Source organism: Rhinolophus sinicus, linkage group LG03 (genome assembly GCF_036562045.2).
Source record: "Rhinolophus sinicus isolate RSC01 linkage group LG03, ASM3656204v1, whole genome shotgun sequence".
In the NCBI taxonomy this organism is placed as follows: Eukaryota; Metazoa; Chordata; class Mammalia; order Chiroptera; family Rhinolophidae; genus Rhinolophus; species Rhinolophus sinicus.
In genome coordinates this window covers 162,068,966-162,091,486 of record NC_133753.1, presented here as the reverse complement: position 1 = coordinate 162,091,486, position 22,521 = coordinate 162,068,966, and the positions used below count along the sequence as shown (strand labels likewise).

Here is a 22,521-nt window from a genome sequence, read left to right as displayed (position 1 = left end):
GAGGGAAGAATGAAGTTCCCTTATAAGTGACTAGGACTGCCTAATACCTTATTTAGAGGTTCAGGGGTGCAGCAGAAATCCTACAGAGAAAGGCCTGTACAAAGTAAGGATATGAAAACCAAGAATATTAAAGAGGAAGGTCTGCAGACCTCAGATAATGTGCTGATGATTAGAAGAGATAAAAGGAATTCATAATATCTCCTAAACTCATGGTACATTACAGGGTTTATAATTATGGCCTAAAAATTATAAGGCTATTTAAAACTTTCCCTGATTTATATCTTATATTTGTAATTTCTCCCTTCCCCCGAGGTATCATAGAAACATAAAAGAGAATTTAAATGTATAAACATTTAAACTTGGTTGTATCAGTTCCGGTTAAAGTCATATAATGTTTTGTTATTTTCTATAAGTTTCTCAGAGACTGGTGACACTTTCAAGTAAACTTCAGAAGGGTTTTGAAGAAATCTTTGTAAAAAGAGGTAACATATATATGGATTTGGGACATTCCAACATAAGCCACAGAAAGATTCCTATTAAAAAGTGAGCAAAGATGAATCATTTTAACTTTTCTTCCAACTGATTTTTATTCATTTGAAGATGGATTTCAAAGCAAACATTTTAAAGCTTCTGTTTGTCACCTTAGAGTTATTTCCAGGCAGCCTAGGAAATCTCACATTTCCAAAATCAGGTCATGAAACGGGAACCGCAATCTAATTAATATGTTCATAAAACATTTTTCCACCACTACCAAATAGACAACAACAACAATAAAATCAACTCTGTATTCTCTGGAATCCTAAAAACACAATTAATAGGAGAAAATCTAATTATTACAACACAGTTTCTAATTTAGTAATTAAGAATTCTAACGTTTCTGTCACATCACTGCCCCTTTTCCTGCCTTGACGACTTGTGTAAGTAATTTTAAAAGCACAGCAAAATATCCTTTAATCACTTCACATATTCATTCAGCATCACTGACTTTTTCCAACTTGATTGACACTCACATACTTCCCTCTTCAGCAGCTTTCCAGTTCCCCACAGAAACTGTTCCATAAGCTGACTAAGCTTCTCCACCTGACCCTCTGAGGTCCTCCTTCTGACATAGGATCTCGAATCCTACTTCCCAGAGAAAACAGAGGGCATGAGATCAAAACTCCTTCAGGCTCTCCTTTCACCTACCTGATCTGTACCTTGTTTGCGTCCATCTGCTCATTCCTCTCTCCTGTCTTGGAGGAAACCATGTCCTTCACTAGTTGTCCAGATCCTGTATCTGGACACTTCCTTTGGGACGTGCTCCCTGACCCTTGAGAGTACTTAGTATTCTTCACTGACTACTGGGGTTTCCTCCCTCCTTTTCTTCCCTCCTCTCCCCTCCTTTCTACCCCTCGTTCTTCCTTGTCCAAAATTTTGAAAGTAGTGTGTACTACGTTTCTCCGCTTTTAAAACCTCTGAAATATAACTTACCCCCAGACTCTCCCTTAAACCATTCTCCAAAGTGTTGCCAATAACTGCTAATTCTCAGATCCATCAGATATACTTTTAGTTCCTCATTTCTAGACTTCTGTAATGTATTAGGACTGGCCAGTTGTTTCTTCCTTTGGACTCCCATAACACTTTGTATATACGTATATTAATACGCTCTCTACTATACTGTAATTACGTCTTTCCTTGGCTGTTCTCCTTACTAATCTTTGACTATCTTCAAGGCAGTACTGTTATCTATTTATCTGCACATCCCGATGTTTACACGAATCAGTATGTTCCATATTTTCCATTCCAATTCATCACAAATTTTCAGCAGCTCAGAGATGGGCTATTTCACGATTAAAATATTTCTTTGGCTGTTTGGCATTAGCACTGATTTCAGAAAATGTCAATATTCTTTAACTGTGCAAAAGTTAATTTTAAAAACCTATAATTAGAACATTTTGAAGAAAGAAATAATTATGGTAGCAAACCCCAAAACATGTATGATCTTTCATTGTGGGCAAAGCACGCTCAAAAGCATTTCATCTGTCTGTCATAACTGCCCTTCAAGGTAGGGGTGGAACCCATGTCAGAGCAGGGCCAGGGCTGTTCAGTATGATCACTGCCCAACAGCGCCTTGCAGAGATGGTGAGTGAAGTTGAATTCATCTGTGTTCCACCTTTCCAGTGTTTGCCCAAGGGAAGGGACACCTTCTGCTTTGCACAGAGGCTCTGTCCATTCACCAAGCACTACAGCCTGCATTTCTAATTCATCTTTCCTAATTCCCAGAAAGGACCTGACAGGCAAGAGTGGCCCTGGGAACACGGCTCACCTCCAATCCTTATAAACTTTCTCATTCTGAGAAAACACAGAAGATATGCTGACATGCTGAAGTATAGGTCATAGTGCTAACATGAACAGGAAGGGATTCTCAGAGTAAGGCCATTGGCACTCCCCAGGCATGTCATGTACTTACACAACTTGCTAACTAACAGGGTGAGTCTGTTTCTTTTCTCTCGTTTTACCACTAGTCTATTTTCCAGGAGGTCCATGGCCAGAGTGCTAAGGCATCTGCCACAGAAGAATATGGTGAATAAAAAGATACTGCGGTGGCCGGCCCGGTGGCTCAGGCGGTTAGAGCTCCATGCTCCTAACTCTGAAGGCTGCCGGTTCGATTCCCACATGGGCCAGTGGGCTCTCAACCACAAGGTTGCCAGTTCAATTCCTCGAGTCCCGCAAGGGATGGTGGGCAGCGCCCCCTACAACTAGCAATAGCAACTGAACCTTAAGCTGAGCTGCGCCCTCCACAACTAAGACTGAAAGGACAACAACTTGACTTGGAAAAAAGTCCTAGAAGTACACACTGTTCCCCAATAAAGTCCTGTTCCCCTTCCCCAATAAAAAAAAAAAAAGATACTGCACTTTAATACTAGGTCAGACTTGGTTTTGAGTTAGTCAGCTTCCTTCAGTAATAGATATGTGACCTTGAGCAAATTATTTACCTTCCATGAGCATTAATTTCTTCACCTGCAAACTGGGATTCAAATAAGGCCCACCTCTAAAAGTTACAGTTGCCATTAGGTAGTGTAATTTCTGTGACAACATGTGGCATGGACCTGGGGGTGGAGGGTTGGGGGTGGGTTCAGTTACTGTTGATCCTTCCATGAAGTGTACAATAGTTATGTTTGTTACCTATATTTTATGAACTTCATCCAAGAGGCTTTAGCATGTCATTGTTTAACAATCTAATAAATCATTATTACCAATGTGCTATGAGAGTTTCTTTTAATAGTCTACTCTTCAACATGAAGAGGGTAAGTATCTGCTGCAATCATTTTCAACAGGTGGTGAAGAGCTCAGAGAGCTTTCCCAAGGTCACGCAAAGCATTAACACCAGAATCAGTTACAAACCTGGAGGGGTGTTTTGTTTCGTTTTGTTTTCTTTTGTTGTGTTCATCTCTAGCCAATAAACTGACTATACAGAATCTGGATTAACCATTTTTAAAACTAAATATATAGCCCAAAATTGTACATAACATGACCTCTAGTTAAAATATGCTGTCTTGGGTATGTTTATAGGCTGGTACTTCTCTAACAACTGGAAACACCACCCAATAGTCTCTCGAGTGAAAGTGTTGTAGCCGTTAACCAATGGCTTACAGACACTTTGGAGCTATTGTAAAAAATTGGAACGTGCTATAGCTAGAGAGGGTATTAATGAGCATTAATGTCTAAGGGGTGTGATCCAGGGAGGAGATGAAGAGGTGACGCATGGTTATTGTTTGAAAAAATAAGAAAGGAGCTCCAAGCCCGTGGCAAGTGGGAAGCTGGTTGTTAAGTTATCTCCTTGGGTTCTTCTTTGTCTCAGAATTCTGACCTACTTTTTTTCCTCTGGCTTGATGGTTTTTTCGATGAGCTTGGATACTTCAGCACTAGTGGATGTAACTAAAAGGGGTGCAGGAATAAGGGGGTAGAAAGTGAAGAATTTATAGAAGCAAAACATCCCAAATTCATCGCTAATCATTTTCGCATGATGAAGAATACTTGTTTCCCTTTTTCCTTTTGAAGGAGTTGTCTGAAACCTCCCCGGCGTGGGCCACCCACTTAGCCCATTGAGGATGTATCCTGTCAGCAGTTTGAAGTATACTGTTTTACTGCCACGGAAAGTCTGCTGGGACTGACAATTATATTTAATTTCCATAAGCTGTAGGACCACTGGTATTAAAGATGGCAAGTTTCCTCCTCTATCATACCATTACTTCACGATTTTTTTAAAATTAAAATAAAATATGAATTTTTATTTTCATTTTAAAATTATAAGATGTTATTAAAAGAAATTAAGGAGAATGCAGCTAGAGGCAATGAATGACAGTAAAACAGGAAGCCAAGAGAAAAATTATATGTTTGATAGGATCAATATTTCCTCTAAAGGAAACACCGTCACTGTATTATATCTAAACCTGAACTTCGACCTTAAACCATGGCTGACTTTACATTGAGCCCCAGGGACTGAGTGAACAAGATGAGTTTGTATAATTATGTGCTGTATCTAAACTTTATTGGGTTCACAAGAAAATTGTATTTGGCCATAACAGGAATTCAGAATCAAACTGAGAGTTTGGTATGTATTTGTATTCTAAAATTGCTGGGTAGTTTTGTCACTCAGAGGAAGAGATGGGGCTGAGGCCAGGTCAGCAATGACCTAAAATCTCATTAGAAGACACGCAGACACTGGCAGAATTTTAGGTTACTAAAATGAGCAAAGCTCCCTTATCTTGCGTGAGACTTAATGCATTTTGCCCTTCAATGCATACGCCATCATCAAATTCAATGTTTCTCCCACCCAGTAAAATTCTCATAAACAAGTGAGATCATTCTATTAGGCAAAACATAAACTCTGGAAAATACAATTCTGGGTTGAGTTTCTGTAGTTTCAATATATGAAGAGAAGAGAAATTTAAAAGATGAAACCCTTAGAGGCTAGATAAGAAGGATTATCCTTTCATTAAGAAGCAGGCCAGCTTCCCTTTCTCTGATTATTTATCCAGGGGATTTGCTATTGAAAAAAATATAAACAGAGGGTGCCAAAAAAATGTATACACATTTTAAGAAAGGAAAAAATTGTATTAAATTGTAATACTCAAGATATACCGATAACAAAAGATGAATACAAATCATGTGTATGCATTTTTTTGAAATACAAGTCATGTGTATACGTTTTTTGGGGCACCCTCGGTATATTAAAATAAACACATACATGCATAGGATAGTACTGACACAGAGATTTATATCTTGCTTCATTCCATAAAGGATTTTGATCAAAGGACACAAAGCAAAATGGGTTAGTAGATTATTTGAACCCTGTTCTGTAGGGGAAACAACCAAACTGTGATTTGCTAGATTGTACCTTATTAGGAACCTGGAAAGGGAAAGTCCAACGAAAAGATGTGGGAGCCGAGAAAAAGAAAGAAGCCTCAATATTGGCACAAGGTATGTGATCACCCCATTTTGCTTCTTGATCCAAGTCATCTCTCAGCATCACAGAGAGAGTTTGATAAAAGCATTTATCATCAAATAAGTAAAACAGCTAATCACCATCCACAACCATTAGTCCCAAGCCTTCCTCAGGTTTCCTCAGAGGAGTACACTGCTAGCAGCCCTGTACTGCTTCCTCTCGCAAGAGCCTTCAGCTTCTGTCTCCCAGGGTCTTCTCTCTCAGTCATTTGAGTTCACCATAAAAAGAATACAAAGTTATTTAAATAAAATACCCTCCTAAATCTTATAATGTAAGATTCAGTTGCATTCAACATGATCCTGGTGCTTCTGGCATGAAATGATCGCATTTTTTATAAATTAGATTATACAAAGCTGTTATGTAACTTTTAAGTAAAGCAAAAAGCTACACACATAGGTTAGGCACACTACGTTATGTCATTCTTGTTCGATCCCTGTGCATGATCCTATGTCATCGTGCTTTTAAAGAGTCATCTTAATTGCTGCTAAATGAAATTTAAGTTCCTAGAAAGCTGACCTGCATTTCCCTTCTTCCAACCATGCAAGAAGACCTGATCCTGAATTCCCAGGCTACCACTACATTCTCACACCTAGTCAGAATAAAAAATAAGAAGAGCCATATAGTACTTATTTATCCTGTGAGGCAATCTCTTATCTTGGTTTGCTTGGCAGTAAAAAGGTTGAAAAGTGTAATGGAAAGAAGCCTTCGCAATAAAATCCTCCAGCAAATATTTCTAACGTAGCTTTAAACAAGAAAAGCACATTCTTCATAACACTCTTTTAGCACTGAAGGGGTAGTGTTCTATTAAGACAAGTAATAAGACCACTTATTAACTTTAACTTGTAACCAATAAACAATGGGTTTGTAACGCTACTGCTCAATTATCAACACACCCGCCCGCCAGAGGGCAAGAGTCTGAGAGTCCAAGTGGGGGAACTCTGTGCATCAGGTTCTATTTGAATCATTACCTCTGATAAACTTCTGAAGACTACTCTAGACCCCTGTCTCTCAATTTTCCCTCCGTCTTGCTCCTCAAAAAGTGGAAGAGGAAAAGAACACGCACCTCTGTGCCCTGCCTACCCAAAGGGTTTAGAGCGTTCATAGAGAGGAAAAACCTAGAGCTCACAAAACCAAAGCATGCATCTCTGTTTATTCTTCCCTGGCATTGGTCTGTTGCCAACTTCTGATCTCCCTCTTTGTGGAAAAAAGAAAAAAAAAATGTGCATGTGAGAATGAGGAAAGGGACTCTTTGGGGATGAAAAGATGAACAACTTAGCAAACCCTTTCTTCCTAGCATGATAATTCATGAGCATGGAATCTCATCCAATAGGGACTCGTACAGTAGGACAAAGGGAAAGAAGGTTTTCTGCCAACAAACACCTACAATCTCTTACTGCAGTATTGACAGGTGAGGTTATAAATAAGAGAACAACAATTATTGGGGAAGTTGAGAACCAAACATAACATTAATTGGGTCACCTGGAAAAAACTACCACCCTCTCCAAGTTCGTCTTAATGAATCCTTCCAAGGGGCCCAGGTAAGAATAGATGCACAGAACACTCACACTCCACACTGGCTCAATTTGGCCACAACAACAGCAAACCGGCAGGTCAGGCAGTGAAATGCATAAAGGGTTACCCAGCTTCAGGAACAAAAGAAAATCACCAGGACTCTCAACTTCTGTATACAGCTTTCAAACATGCATATTATAGGTCTAGAGGAGCATGAATAAGCACATTTGCATTCTTTCAAAAACTACAGAGCTGAATAGCTCGTATCTTTCCAGTCAAAAGTAGCAGTGAGGTGAATGCAACAAAATAAAAGGTGGTTATAATAATAGGCAAAGTGTAGTGTATACTACCTATTGCAACATAAACAAATGGGTCCAAACAACAGAGCTTATACAGAACAAAAACTGTTGCTTTATATTCAGGTACACTTTACAGAAATGAGAATGGTGATTTTCCCCCTAAACAAATCTTAATAGGTATAAAATTAACCTTAATTAAGGAATAAGGAATAGGAAAAAAAAAGTCTTTGACAAATGCCTAACATATGCCAGAAACTGTTCCAGGACCTTTATGTCTTAGGGTTAAAGACTATTTATGTGAATGTATCTGTAAGAATGACAAGGACCTTATTACCAATGCCTGACCCTCACCATTAGGACCAGCAAGAGGATGGCACCAAACCTCCCACTGAGTCGGGAACTCTGTGATGCACTTGGAAGTGGGCCACCGAGGTTTGCAGGCATGTCACCCAGACTCCCTCGCAAGCACACTGGAGACTGAGGATGGTGGCTCTGGACAGCAGAGAAGGAAGATACGCCACAACTTCGATTCTGGATATATTGAGTGTTGATAGAAAATGAGCAACTGTCCAGAGTGACAGAGGATGTCACCCACCCTTCTCTGTAACTGATTTTTATCAAATAAGCTAAAACGTCTATAACAAACCAGCATGTGATTTTGATAGGAGGAAGCTTTCATTCAAGACACTATCATAAAAGCAACTGGAGAACCCTCAGAAACCTGCATTTTAGTATCTATCACTTATGCTGAGGCCAGCCAAACATTTACCTGGGAAATATACTTTCAAAATCAGACACATTGCAGTATCCCAAACAAACCATGTTAGTAGCCATAAAAACCTTAAAATGTGCCTTTATCACGTACTCACAAAGTTTCTGCTATGAGAGATTGAACCCAGACACCTCTAAAGGTCTGGTAAAAACCAACAATTTTAAACAATGAGCTTTGCCTTTATAATAATCTCAGCAATTAGTTCCAATACACATTTAGTCATAAACTCTAACAAGAAATGGTACATGATGTCACATGTCCAGGGATCTTAATACATTGCATTGAACCTTATTATTAATATATGAGCAAAACCAACGCACTAAAGCAAGTTCTATGGGAGTCTGAGCACTTCATGATTCCTGTGTTACAATTCTATTTCATTGGTTTGTTCTGGTAGAAACATTTCTTGATTAGTTAAAATAGTCCTTATATGTGAGGCACAAACATATATTAGTATTATGTTTAAATTAAGTCAACATTCTAAATTTTCTCCTAATATTCTTTAAGAAATCCAAAAGAACCTAAGGCCAGGCAAATGGATATTAGATATCAGAAATACATGTGTGTCTTTGCCCAGGGAATTTTCAAATGAAAGAAAAGAAAAGAGCAAAAAATAAATCCCAAACCTCCTTTTTTCTTTTATTAGTTAAATAGTTGCCATCCTCAAAGTTGGTTTTTTTGTTGTTGTTGTTGTTATTTTTTCTCCATGAAATGTTAGCAATTATAAATGTCCTCATACTTGACTTCCTATTTGGGGATGCTTTCATATGAACAACTAATTTGTTGTTGCATAACCATTACTTTCTCAGACAACATCTTGTCTTAAACATGTTTTACTTTTCATCCTTACTTGATACCAATATTCTTGTTCAAGACAAATCTGCCTCTGGTACCTGCCATGGAAATTTTATAATTCTGAGTTTTACAAACTGAAGGGGATATTGATTACTCACCATATCCAGGAATGCCTTCTAAAGGGGAAATTATTCACGTGCATCATGTTTGTAGATCTTCTCTCATCAATATTTTCCTTGTCTCATATGTTTTTTGTTACATGTAGTGATTTTCACAGATGAATTCCAACTCTCCTGTTTAAGCAGCTATCATGGGCAATTATTGCAACAAGTACTGAATTCCAAAAAAATCCCCCCCCCAAAAAAAAAAAAACAAATAGCAACAACAAAAACCCTTCCAGGATTTGAAGAAACAAACATCACAGAGCACTGCAGATATGGGTCCATCCATTTAGGTTCCCCTAGTTAGTCAAGACACTAAAATAACCAGTTCAATCGTTAATCCTAAACGGTGGCAAATATTGTCCTGGTAAAAATCCAACTGCCTAGAGTATAAATGAATGCATCCTCACAGGAAGGGCTCTGGAATGTGGGCAAAAAGGAGTCAAAAGACAGTTTCTTGTTATCCTTGTTAAAGAAGTGTTAGAAGGGAAATGGAAAACTTCAGGTCGCTTTGCCATGCTGTCCTTTAGAAATGAATATTGCTTTTTCTTCTTTCTTAGGTACATATTCATGTGTGGTCACTTTAACGCAGTGCTGCCTTCTGAGACGAACTGGACAAAGACCTGGGCAGAGGGGCTAGAAATCATGTATAATCAAAGCCAACTTCTTTCCCAAATCTCAGGATTGCTGGTTTTCAACTGCACAAGTAGGAAGGCAACGAGCAATTTCTGCTTTGCAGGACAGGACTACCATTAGCTCCCATCATGACTTCAGAAGGTGCTGTCATGAGGAAATTCGTTTCAGCTGCCTAACCAGAATAAGGCTGTCTGCTCTCTTTAAGTAAAATGACTAAGCTATTGATCTTTTCGCTGCAGAAACCCCTTTAATTTGTTGTTATCAAAACCATGTGTGGGCTTTTCATATTTTGCCTTGGAAAGAAAATGAATTTCCCAGCTGCAAGTCAGACGTTGTCTAAGAATTTCTTCCCCCGCTGTCTTTCTTCTCTCTCTCTTTCTCTCTCTCGTTTTTTGTTACCCCAAATTCAATTCCCCAATAGGTGTCATTTACTCTGATGCTCTGACATCTTCTGAAAGATTCTCATGCCCAAGCCATACAGACCTTGCATGCTTTTAAAACACAGTGGCCACAGGCTCCTGCTGGGGGTCCCCCAGCGCCGAGTTTCCAGCAGAACCTTTGGAGTCGTCGCAGCCGCCTCGTCTGCCCTGGGCTGCGCCGCCCGGCTCTGAGCGGCTCAGGCACTTGCAGGCTCCCTGGTACTGTACATAAACTCTGCAGCAGCCCTACCGGCTGCAGACACTGCTGCCTGACAGGGGATGTGCTGGCGTCAAGGGGGCCCTCTAGGTGGGTTCCCAGACACTGCAGCACGCCTTGCTCGCCTGCAAGGCGGAGGGAGCCACAGGGGTTAAAGGAACAGCTCGCCCTGAAAGCGCAGATTTCCTTCAGTAAGTCATTGCCAGGCAAGACAAGCTAAACAGTGGAGGGATAAATAAATAAATAAATACATAAATAAATAAAACACCCAAAAAACTAAAACTATAAATAAGCCACAGGGATGTGACACCTAGAACAGACAGATATTACAGGGAGTGTTTTTGTTTGTTTGTTTTTATTCTTCGTTTTTTACCCAATGAAAGGAAAGGGAATCAAAGAAGTCAGAGGATTTGCAGAAGACAAGGTTTGCTCACTCGGACTCCTTTGTTTAAAAAATAAAAAAATATTGGGGTGGTGATGTCTTAGTAACTTGACGATTTGTAACCATTTAGCTACAGATGACCACATGGTAATTTTTGGACAGGAAATGCTGTGGAAGCCGGTTTTGCCGAAGTCAGTTATACTTCAGTTGCAATTGCACATGCCATAAAGCTGCTTGTTTGATCAGGGGTGTGTAGCTTTGAGGAGTGCTGAGATAAAGCATTGCAATGCCTACTGTTGATATTTTGCATTTCCTCAAACTTGTCCCTTTGTTGTAAAAATTCTGTTCAACAATCCCCTGAAAGCACCCCATCACTGTTGATGCCATTTTGGAGCAAGAATAAAATAGTAAACTCTTGTAATAATAGTACATTGGCACTTAAATGGTGTGTGTTCGAAATCAAGAGAATGGACTTCACAGTAGAAGTGTACTCAATATTAATAGATCACTTTTAACTTAAGCATTTAAATAGCCTGTTATGTAATTGTTTAGTATTAAATGGAATGCTGGCAACATTTAATACACCATGCTATTATCTTCAGTTAGAATTTCCCTAGTGAGGCCCTGTCATTGTAGAAAATATTACCCAGAGGTGGGGGTGCAGTGGGGGTGGATTTCCCATAAATTCAAAACTAGGTATAAAGAAATTTAGTCTTGGAAAATGCCATGATATAGGGAGTTTTCATTTTAATCAAACAATGAGACTAATTGAACTATTTCTGGGAGGATGAAGAACTCTGTGATTCCTTTAAAAGCAGTTGGAACTTGTAGGTTCATAAAAATGGGACCACGGCTTCAAAGGAATTTTTTAAGAATATTTGTTGAGATTTCCTGTAGCCTAGGCAGTGTCCTCATGAGCTCGTCTTTCTAAAGATAATAAATCTCTTCCATGGGGTCATTTGTGATCTTCATCAGAAAACTTCAGTCTGAACTACGTTTAACAAACTTGAATGCTGTGAATCAAGCATCACAGAGCAGCAATTCAAAACTTGACATATTAGATATTTAAATATTATTATTTAAGAGCAAGGAACACTTAAAATGTCTTGGGGCCTGTACTAAGGGCTTTCCATTATTGTCTCATGTAATCCTCACAACAACACTATTAGGTAAGGGTTACTGTTAGACCTGTTCTACAGATGAGGGAATTGAGGCACGCAGAGATGAAGTAGCTTGCCCAAGGTCAAACATGTAGTGTCATTATTTGAACCAAGAAAGTCTGGCCCCAAGCCTGCATCCATTACCACTATAATATAGGCCCTCCATAATAATAATAATAATACCTTGCAGTATTGTGCTTCCTAAAAAATTATCTTCACACGTATTTTATGTTAGCTTCATAGAATCATGCTGAAGAGAGGATGACACTTATGACCATTTTGGAGATGAATCTCCAAAAGAATAGTATTTGTTCATCATTATGCATCATGTTAGCAGATATGAAAGAGAACTCCATTTCACAGGTCAGTGTTCTTTGATGAGGTTGATGATATGATGATGGACATTAACCTACATCAAAACCAATACTTAGTCCTTACACTATATAAAAGAGTAGATCTCCAGTGAAAGTAACAAATGCAAAGATTTAAAAATGATGTAAAAATTTATTTTCCCTTGTAATAAACATCATTTATTTAAAATTGTTTTTTGCTTGTTTTTTTTTTTTTTTTAGTTCATTCTACTCTTCTGTGTTCATATGCCAACATGATACCCCTGGGTAATATGACACCAAGAATATCTCTGAATCTCTTTCAATTACCACACAGTTTAACATCCAAAACCTGTCAGCTTTGTTTCCATTTGTGGGCAATGATATAAGCAAATCACTTTAAAAATAAAAAAATAAAAAACGTGATTTTTTGTCATCGGATAACTAAAGGAAATGTAAAAATTAAAACATATTTAGATAGGAGAAAATTTTAGCTGAGTATTTTTAAAGTGATCTTTCTCAACTTTTTATTTCTATCCTTATGTATGCAACTGTCTAGAGCAGGGGTGTCCAAACTTTTTTAAACATTTTTCACCAAGGCCCATATGCGGTAAAGTACACAAACAGCCGGGCCACTCACTCGAGGTGAAGTACATATTGCCTCACCGGGTTTATTTAAGTAAACTAAATATATTTTTGGAATTTGCTGCGGGCCAATTAAAAATGGATTAAGGGCTGCAGTTGGTCCATGGGCCGCAGTTTGGACAACCCTGGTCTAGAGTAAGGTATATCAAATTAGAAGGAAGGGACACAACTGAGAAACTATGATAAATAGTGGAAAATCCAAATTTCTGCTTGAAGGATAAAGAAAAACTGCAATTTATTTCACAGTTCATGGAACTTAGACTACATATTAATAAACAATCCTAAACTGAGTATTTTGAAAACTCAAGGCAACGTATATAAAATAGTGGGCTTACTTAGAGAACAGAAATAGCTTATTTACAGCATTTTTATTCCATGTATATTAGAAACAAGGTCTTCAGAGTTATGACCACTATTTTACAAACTGATGCTTCACAAGACTTAATATTTTACAAATGTGCGGTCTTCAAGAAACATTTATGCAGAACTAATAGGTTTGTATTACAAACTTTTTCTCAAAGATGAATAATGTTGATGGACTAGAGCAGGGGTGTCAAAGCTGCGGCCCGCGGGCCAACTGCGGCCGCAATCCATTGTTAATTGGCTCGCAGCAAATTCCAAAAATATATTTAGTTTACTTAAATAAACCAGGTAAGGCAATATGTACTTCACCTCGAGTGAGTGGCCCAGCTGTTTGTGTATTTTACCGCCTATGGCCCTTGGTAAAAAACGTTGAAAAAAAGTTGGGACACCCCTGGACTAGAGTAATACAAATCTGTTTTTGGTTTTTTTTCCTACTAAAAAGGTAATTATCCTTCCATGGAACGTCTAAGAAATATTAGGAATAAACATAAAAGATGACTTTTATGGCTGATCCTAGCTCCATCATTTCAATCAATAAAGGACTGTTAATTATAAGCAAGGTACCACAGTTTGGCACAAACTCGCTGAGGTTCCTATAGCCACAGGGTAGCCTTAAGCTCTGCTGAGCACAACAGCTGTTTTTTTTGTTTGTTTGTTTTCTTTTTGTTGTTGTTGTTGTTGTTTTGTCTCTTTTCAAAATATTTAATCCCACAGCAAGCAGAAGGCTAACTGTTCTTTCAGGGATGGACTCAGATTAACCATCCTCATATGGGACTGATGTTAAGAAAAACAAAAACAAACAAACAAAACAGAGTATCAATTCATTGATAAAATGAAAACTTCCAACTGAGAGTAAACCAGAATACTCTAATCAACATTTTCATGAAAGATTACTTAGTGCACTCAGAATCACAGAGTTATTAACTAGTCCATGCCCCCATGTCCCTTTCCAAGAATGAAAGTCCTTTACTGCCCTGGCTAAGAGGTTATGCTTGTTTTCAAACTAAGTTCCTGGGAGCTCCCTGGTTTTACAAAGTTGTCTCAGGCCCACTGCAGGGCAAAGGAAAGGCCAGGTACTTTCTGTTGTTTCAATCAGAGGCCGTCTGCTTTTCCCTGTTTTATTTCAAGGTTTGGTTTGAAAAAGGGAGCCTAGTTCGTTAAAAAAAAAAAAAAAAAAAAAAAAAAAAAAAAAAAAGTTTACAGAATACATAACAGTAGGAATACAAAATTAACACTTTCTAGGCAAATTATTATATTTGTATTGTCAGTTTCAAGACTCCATTATCTTCAAATCCCTTCAATTTACACCTTCAAGATAAGTAAAATACTAATGAAAAAAGTATATCTTTATGCTAATACAAGCATAATAGCACAATGAAGACACACCCTAGGCTCTGAACTTGGGTGTTTCCTAAACTCTTTCTTTAGTCACTTATCTGATATGGAGGGTGTAATGAGTTACCTGCTTCATTCCCAGAGTTTCACTTTCAGAATGTAACTTTAATTTCAAGTGTTAGGTATATCTGTCTTTCTGTCACCAACACATTTTGCTATAACCAATAGCCAGTATCAATCGTGATTGCCTGTGAAATAGCTTAGATGAAATAAAATTAAAATTCCTGTAGGTTTATATATGAAATGACATATAAATCACCTAAAAGGTGACCTAGTAATCTTTTATGAATACTAATTATAAGTTCAGATATTTTAGGATAGTGTCCCTTCTTTTGAAAGGCTGGAAGCCTTTTGTCCCTTAGTTGTCAAATGAAAATATTTAATTGCTTGATGTTACACATTGATTTTTTATAAACATATTTGCATATACAAATACCTCTACATACTTTTCAAAAGCACATTCTCTATAATAGTGGTATAAATAAGTTCTATCTTAGGAAATAGAAGCTAGTCACTTCAATATCTTGGAAGATACGACTTTTTAATCGAAAGCCAAAAAAGCAATAATTTATAAAATTTTCCAATAAAAAATTTATGTGTACTTTTTGCATATGTATGAGTAAATATACACACATTTGTTCTTCGTGCTATATACTATATCATCAATTAATAAACAGGTGAGTATGCCATTCTAATATATAGAATAAGACCCAGAATGACTGCATGCTCCCCACACCCCAACATTCCAGCAGCAGGAAAAGAATATTCAAGTTCCAATCTCTCCCATTCTTATAGAAAACCTATCTCTATGGAAAGGAACGGTGTCTTCCTCTGTGATTTACAGCGCCAAAAACAATGTTGGCACATTGTAAATGTTAACTAATGATCATGTTGATAATGACGACTTCTTACTTCTGGCAAGTTCTAGCAAAGTCCGATGGCATGCTGGTCAGCACATTTATAACTGAAATAAGAGGAGCTCTTCATGACATAGTTTCAGTAGCTATGACATAGTTTCAGTAGCACAGTCGGGGAACCGTGTCATATTTCAGCAACTTGCTGGTACGTTCATTTCCTCCATATTCTTATAATCAAGGATATAACCACCAATTGAAAAGTGAAAAAGATCTGCATTAAATACATATTTTGAGCACCTACAACCAACAAATGTGTTGTTGGAAATTTTCACGATTTAACTAATATAACAAGTTATTTTGGATCAGACTGCCTAAGCTTAAATCTTCTCATCTGAAATAATATATTTACAGGAAAAAGATATTATATCATCAAACACAATATATTTCGTAATTGGGATAATTTAGAATACTTGCCAAATTCCACTTTTAATAGTCTTGGAAGTGGAAGGACTAGAATGCCTAATGTTAAAATAAAAAGAAAACATTTAACATTTATTATTCAAAAATCAAATGTGAAAAAACAATCCACAGCAAGTTTGAAGAAGTTGAATATGTATTTTGTCATGGAGTCTCAAGATGTGAGCCTTTAATTTCAGGTTCTGCCTTTTACTTTTTGTATAATTTTAAACAACTCACTAAACCTCTATGAGGGTTAATTTCCTTATCTGTAACATAGAAATAATAGCAAATTCATAGGTTATTACAATTTTTAACTTACTGAGGTAAATTATAGAAAAATGTTTTGTAATGTGAAGAGAGTTCTTTAAATGTTGTTCACATATACTTTAAATTCACTCAAATGTAATAAGTACAGATTTTTCACTTTGTCTGCAATTTACTTAAATTGAAATGAAAAGAAAAAAAATTCTATGAGGTAATATTGGAAATCCCTCCTGGGAATTATATTTCATTTTTGCCTTAAACTTTTCTAAAGGCTTTGTGTCATTGTTGATTCAGAAACTCAAAGGAGTCAAAATATTTTTCATGTAATAAGGTAAGGCTCAGCATAATCAAAATTACTCAGATTTACAGAACATTACAGATTCCTAAAAATCTGACGTATTGGTAGGTGAATAAAAAAACCCCAACATTTTCAGAATAATATTTTCAATATGAATTCATCAATTTAAATATGTATATAAATCTATATTTATGCCAATGTAGAGGAAAAGAACCAGAATATGCACCAAACCATCAACAGACTAATTACCTCAGAGATAAGAAAGTAAAAATGTGCCTCATTGAAAAAGGATCTTCACCTTTCACTTTACATATTTCTGAATTTATTAATCTTTTCATTGAGAATATTTCCATGTATTATGTGCAATGAAGAAAAAACATATTTAGTATTTATTTAGGATAAATAGTCATTTGTAGTTAATATTTACATATTAGAATATCCAACCCAAGTTTCTAATATTTATTAGACAGAATCTCTGATAGATTTGAAAAATCCAATTTCAACCTCAGAGATAATAGTTAAATGCAAACTATATATTCAAGAATTCAAACATTCCACTATTATTAACTGAATCAATATCTTAAAAATAGAAATGGATCACTGATTTATTACTTTTCCACATCCACATAAACACCGTAGCTGGGGCCAGAACCTGTACTTAACTCAGAGTTGAAACTATCAATATTATAGCTATGTCTACTTGCAAAATGAAACATCTGATCACACATCTTGATAATAGTATATGTTGATTTTACTCTAGCTCAAATATGTGAATATCTGCAAATGTAGATTTTCTGACTCCTTAATTTTGATTCATCTTTGTGTTTGCTGGTATATACCAGGGGTGCCAAAAAAATTTAAAATTAATGCTATATTGTAGTATTGAATAGCCACAGTAAATTAGCATGACATTGAATTAATGGTTACTCTATCAAGAGGCTTAAAACACACACACACACACAATTAATGTATCTACATCCACATTGAGAGGTCCTGGAGAAAGCATTCTTTTGTAATGACTGATGTCTATTACACTTCCAACCAAAACATTAGCTTCTTCTATTTCTCAAAACCTTTCATCATTTTTTTCACCTCAAATTCCTTTCATCATTTTCTTCACCGGATGTTAATTTGTTTTAGATAAGGAGTCAAAAGACAGAAAAAAGAGACAGAGACAGAGAGATATTAAGGAAAGGGGAAAACACTATGTTTTTTATTAGTTCTATGGAGTAAAAGAATTTAGTCCTCGAAAGGTATAATTATTTTTTAGGGAGAAAAAAGGATATTCATATGATCATTTTAAAATAATCATTTAAACATTTAAAGGTTTTAAAATATTAAAATGTATTAGGTTGGTGCAAAAGTAATTGCAGTTTAAAAGGTTAAAAATAATTGCAAAAACTGTAATTACTTTTGAACCAACCTAATACCATGTTTCCCCGAAAATAAGAAGACCTAGACAGATAATCAGATCTAATGCGTCTTTTGGAGCAAAAATTAATATAAGACCTGGTATTATATTATATTGCATTGTATTGTATTGTATTATATTATATTATATCATATTATATTATACCCTATCTTATATTATATTATATAAGACTTGATCTTATATCATAGTAAAATAAGACCGGGACTTATATTAATTTTTGCTCCAAAAGACGCATTAGAGCTGATTGTCCGGCTAGGTCTTATTTTTGGGGAAAAACGTTATTAAAACCAGAACGCAATATTTTAGAATAATAGAATTGATAGTCATTTTCATATATTATAATGAAGTAAAGCATGCCTTGCATTTGAATGCAAAATAAATTCAAGGTTAGTTGTTAAATCCTAGTTGCCTATTACAGATAAATACCCTCTGCTTCACCTAGCTTTTTATACCCTCTACTCTGCTGTTTTTAATGTTCTCATGTGGGGATGAATTCATAATGCTGAGCACCTGAAACTATCAGCTAGCTCACTTCTCCCTATAACAGGCATATCCCACCCCTAAAATCATCACTATAGACCACACAGATCACTTAATAGGTACAATGGACACAACATAAACAACACACGTCCCAAATTGAATGAGACAGAAAAACACTAATATGAAATCCAATCACCTGGCTCTTTATCTTATACTTTTCCGTACAGGAAGCACATTATGAGAGGGAAAGAATTCAATGTGGAATATAACATAATTTCATCGGTTGTTCTTAGTTCCAAGATTTATAAAATGGATGAAGACACAAAAGAACTTTAAATTTTTCCACAAAATAAAGTAGCAAAGCAGATCAAACAGTAAATTTACTTTTAGGAATTCTCTTCTTTTCTCACCAACCCCTCCTTTTTAGATTGGTGATGGAACAGGGGTTGGAGCAAAAACAAAAAGCAGGAAGCGGGCAGATGAGCAGCTAGGCATGTGTTGTCAGAACCCTCAGTGAGCTTCCTTGATTTTTTTGAAATGCCTGCCTCTTTAAAAAAAAATAAATAAATAATGAAAGTTATATAGGAAGCAGGTACAAAGTTAATGAAACTATAAACTCCTCACCTTCCTCCCTCTCCCCAGTAATCACCCACTGATCAGAGGCACAGGCCATTTGCAATGAGGCGGCCACTGTGTGTCCTGTTGGGGGTTGAATATTTTTGTTCTGGAAGGAGAAGGATCAAGCAAACTGTTGCATCCCCGAATCCCTGGGAGCCTTTCTGCATAGACTGTGACCATAGTGAGCAGATGACAGACCTAAACTTGCAGTCCAAAGGTATCTGAAGGGAGGAAGGGATGAAGAAAGACAAGAAAAATGAAAGACAGTGGAGAAGGGTAGGCGGGCACTACAGTTAATACCAACTTTTCCATTTCCCTTAGTTTCCAAAGTGACTTACTGCTTGCTACTCTGTTGACAGATCTACTTTGAGAGCCTTCTACTGGAGCACATTTATAGATCAGAACATTTGCTGGACATTGTCCTCTCAAATTTTAGAGGAAGATAGAAAGAAGAAACACGCAAGTAGAGATACAAATGTAATGTGGTATTGTCAGGATATTTAAAAACCTATTTGTAAAGGGTATAAATATTTTAACGAAGTCACTGAAAATAAGGACATGTATTAAATGTATTAAGTGTATTTTATTTGGGTTTTCCATTACCCCTTTAAGTTGTATTCATGGAGAAAGTCTCGTGACTTTTCTGGGCACGCGTAGGCGATAGACAGCTTCACATTCACTTTAAACCGTCAACGCAGATTCAATTCAGAAATTAGGATGTTCAATCCAAACTATCATCCAAAACTCCAAACTTGATTTAACTCACATCTTCTTCCTGCTCCCAGCTGGTCCCACAAAAGACTAGCTGCTGTCAGTGGGGTGAGTTGCCGGCTGTTGGTACTGACTATTGTGGGGTCGGAGAGCATGGAGAAAGACTATGAAACAGAGGTGTTCCCCTGCCCCCCTTGAATTGGCACTGTCATAAGATGGCATCTTGCACTGAGGACCTGCCAGATGTTGAAAGCTACCTCTTTGTCTCTTGGGCACTTTTGTGGGTTCATCAGCTGCATTCCTGCTGGGCCCTCTGGCTGCAACTCCTATGACTCAGGCAGATCTTTATTTTCAAAGTACTGCTGGTTAATCAGCGCCCAGCAAGACCCTGGTCTTTTAATGGTCCAATCACATCACACTCTTGCTGTAGGAGTCCAAGTGCCTTTTCCAGATGGTCCTCTTGGGAGGGCATAAAATGGCTCAAGGCCAGCTCTCTCTCTAGAGTGGTGCACATCTGGTCCATGGGGAAAATTTCCACCTTTGAAGACTTTTTTTTTTTTAGCTTGATGTGACTGAGATGAGTGCAGCCCCATTTAAATAAGGGTAAGGTAGGACTCACAGCACTACCATTTCTCTCTTTCTTAAAAACAAAAAGAAAAACAAAACCCCATTTTGTAAATCACTCTTCCTTCTTCCTCTCTGAACTCTTTTATAGTCTCAATGTGAGTTAAAGACACATGTGTGAAAAGCCCAAAAGTTATGAAACTAATTCTTAGATATCTGTTTTGAAAATTGGAATTGAGGACCGGCACCTCACTTTGGGCTGCAGCTTCTGTCTTCTCTCACTGCCTTTGGTGAAAATTCAGTTTAAACATATTTTACCATCTGATTCACATCATGGTTCCTTTACCATTGTTGGTAATCTACTCAATATCCATCCTCTCTTCTTCCTCACGGGCAGACACCCAATTATTTTTGCAGAAATCTACTTTTTGAAGTAGCGGAGTGCTCGGAGGTGACTCCATACGCAGCTCAGAGGTACATTCTGAACAGTCTAATCCCATTTGGTGGCTGGTCATTTGTTTATGTCATCAGACCAAACCTAGCCAAAGAGACATAAAGGGAAGTTGGCTGAGACGATTTCTGGAAGAAGTATTTCATAAAAAGAGATGCAAAGGAAGAAAGGGTTCATTTTCTGCCTTTGGACTTTGAGCCGGGCTAGGGCCATCGTCTTGTGTAATGGGGAGAGTCATTCTGAGCAAAAGGACGACATGCTAAGATGGCAAAGCAGAACCTAGGTGGTATGTCTGGCCTCTTAATAACCATTCCTAGAACAGTCTACTTGGAAACTTCCTGTGACAAGACAATGCATTTTCCATATTTGTTCCCATTAAGGCATTGAGTTGGGAGCTCCAAACCTGCAGAAAAGGCATCCATGAAATATTTATTATAATCCAAACATGGGCACTTCTCAATAGCTAATCAAGTCAGACAGGAGAAGAAAGCTTATGTTTTCTCATCTTTTCTTTTTCTTTCTTTCTTTCTAAATAACTGGTGGGTGAGTTCGTCTGCCACAAAAAGCATTTTAAAATCAGATGTTTAAGTTAATTTTCAAAATTGCAATTACTATTATTGAATGGAAACAACAGTTGTGATGACACCTGTGATAACAAATGTAAATGAAAACAAACAAAAGCTATGTTCTATTTGTGAATCCACCATTCACCAGTCGGCTTGGATTTCTCTTGGAGTTCATGGGGAAACCAAAGAAGTTTCCACTATTACATGACATCATCAATATCGAGGGCAATGATCACATTCCAATCTTAGAAAACAGAAAATGATGTGTATGCCAAAAACCCCCTGGAAATTGAATCATATTTGATGCTGAATTCCATTTAGAGGATTAAGCAAGGACCTATTTTACTATTCCATAGCATGATGTGGCTGTGCTTATATTAAATCACTTTCAGAGAAACACTAGGTGACTAATCCGTGACAATGGTATGTTTGCAGACTCACACATTCATAAGAATAGCAGAATAACGAGCTAATTTGTAAAGTACCAGACGGAATTTACTGAAAGCTGGTGGCCTAAGCTATCATAATTGTCCCTCATACTCCAAGAAGATACTTCTCATAATCTTACTACCCACATCTTTGCTTTTGGATAAACAGGTCAAGGTATAACTAATCCTCTTCCCAGGAAGGCAGGTTCTGGTATTTGAATATGCTTGCTACTTGAGCCTGCTGCAATGTGAAGTTCTGCTTTTTTTTTTTTTTTTTTTTTTAACTCCCCTGTCTGAATAGCATCTCATAATGAGGAACCATTAATCTTAACTGTTCTCCCTTTTACATTGTTGTTGTTCTTTTGATGTTGTATCTTTGATAGTTCATAAACACTGAGGTGACTTCAGATTTATACAGTACTTGGACTGTCTCTTTCTCCTCTTGTTTGCACACTCCAGCTCAGACACAGGCACCGTATCTTCAGTACTTCTGAGATCGCCTTTTCTATTTTTTTCTCCTTTTTCGCAAGTCAATCCAGGAATGAGTGTATCTCTCTCTTATCATTAGCCTCATCTTCCCTCCTTTAGTCCCATCCAAAGCTTGAGATTGACAACTCTAAGTCCCAATTTTGGTACTTTCTGCATTACATCTTCTCACAGCCCCATGTGTGAACTAGCTCATTTGTGCTGCGAGGTAAACAGAACTGTTACTGAAGAAAGCACAGTTAGGTGGAAAAAACACAGGTTTTTGGTATCATCAGACAGCCGTGAAGTCTCTCACAACTTCATTTACCTAGACTCATTTCCCAGCCTTCACTGA

At 37.2% G+C, this 22,521-nt stretch overlaps 1 protein-coding gene across 6 annotated transcripts in view; it reads right to left on the bottom strand.

Annotated features, from left to right (window-relative positions):
• The window catches only part of PDE4D (phosphodiesterase 4D), a 1,269,731-nt gene that overhangs the window by 493,826 nt on the left and 753,384 nt on the right, over nt 1-22,521 (bottom strand). The window contains exon 1 of one of the 6 annotated variants that reach the window (XM_019743442.2): nt 9,025-10,321. The exons of the other annotated variants lie outside the window; for them this stretch is intronic. Coding sequence (XP_019599001.1) covers nt 9,025-9,071 — 47 coding nt within the window. The 5' untranslated portion in view covers nt 9,072-10,321. Of the gene's footprint in view, nt 1-9,024; nt 10,322-22,521 lie in introns of those variants that run through there. 6 annotated transcript variants of the gene reach the window in all.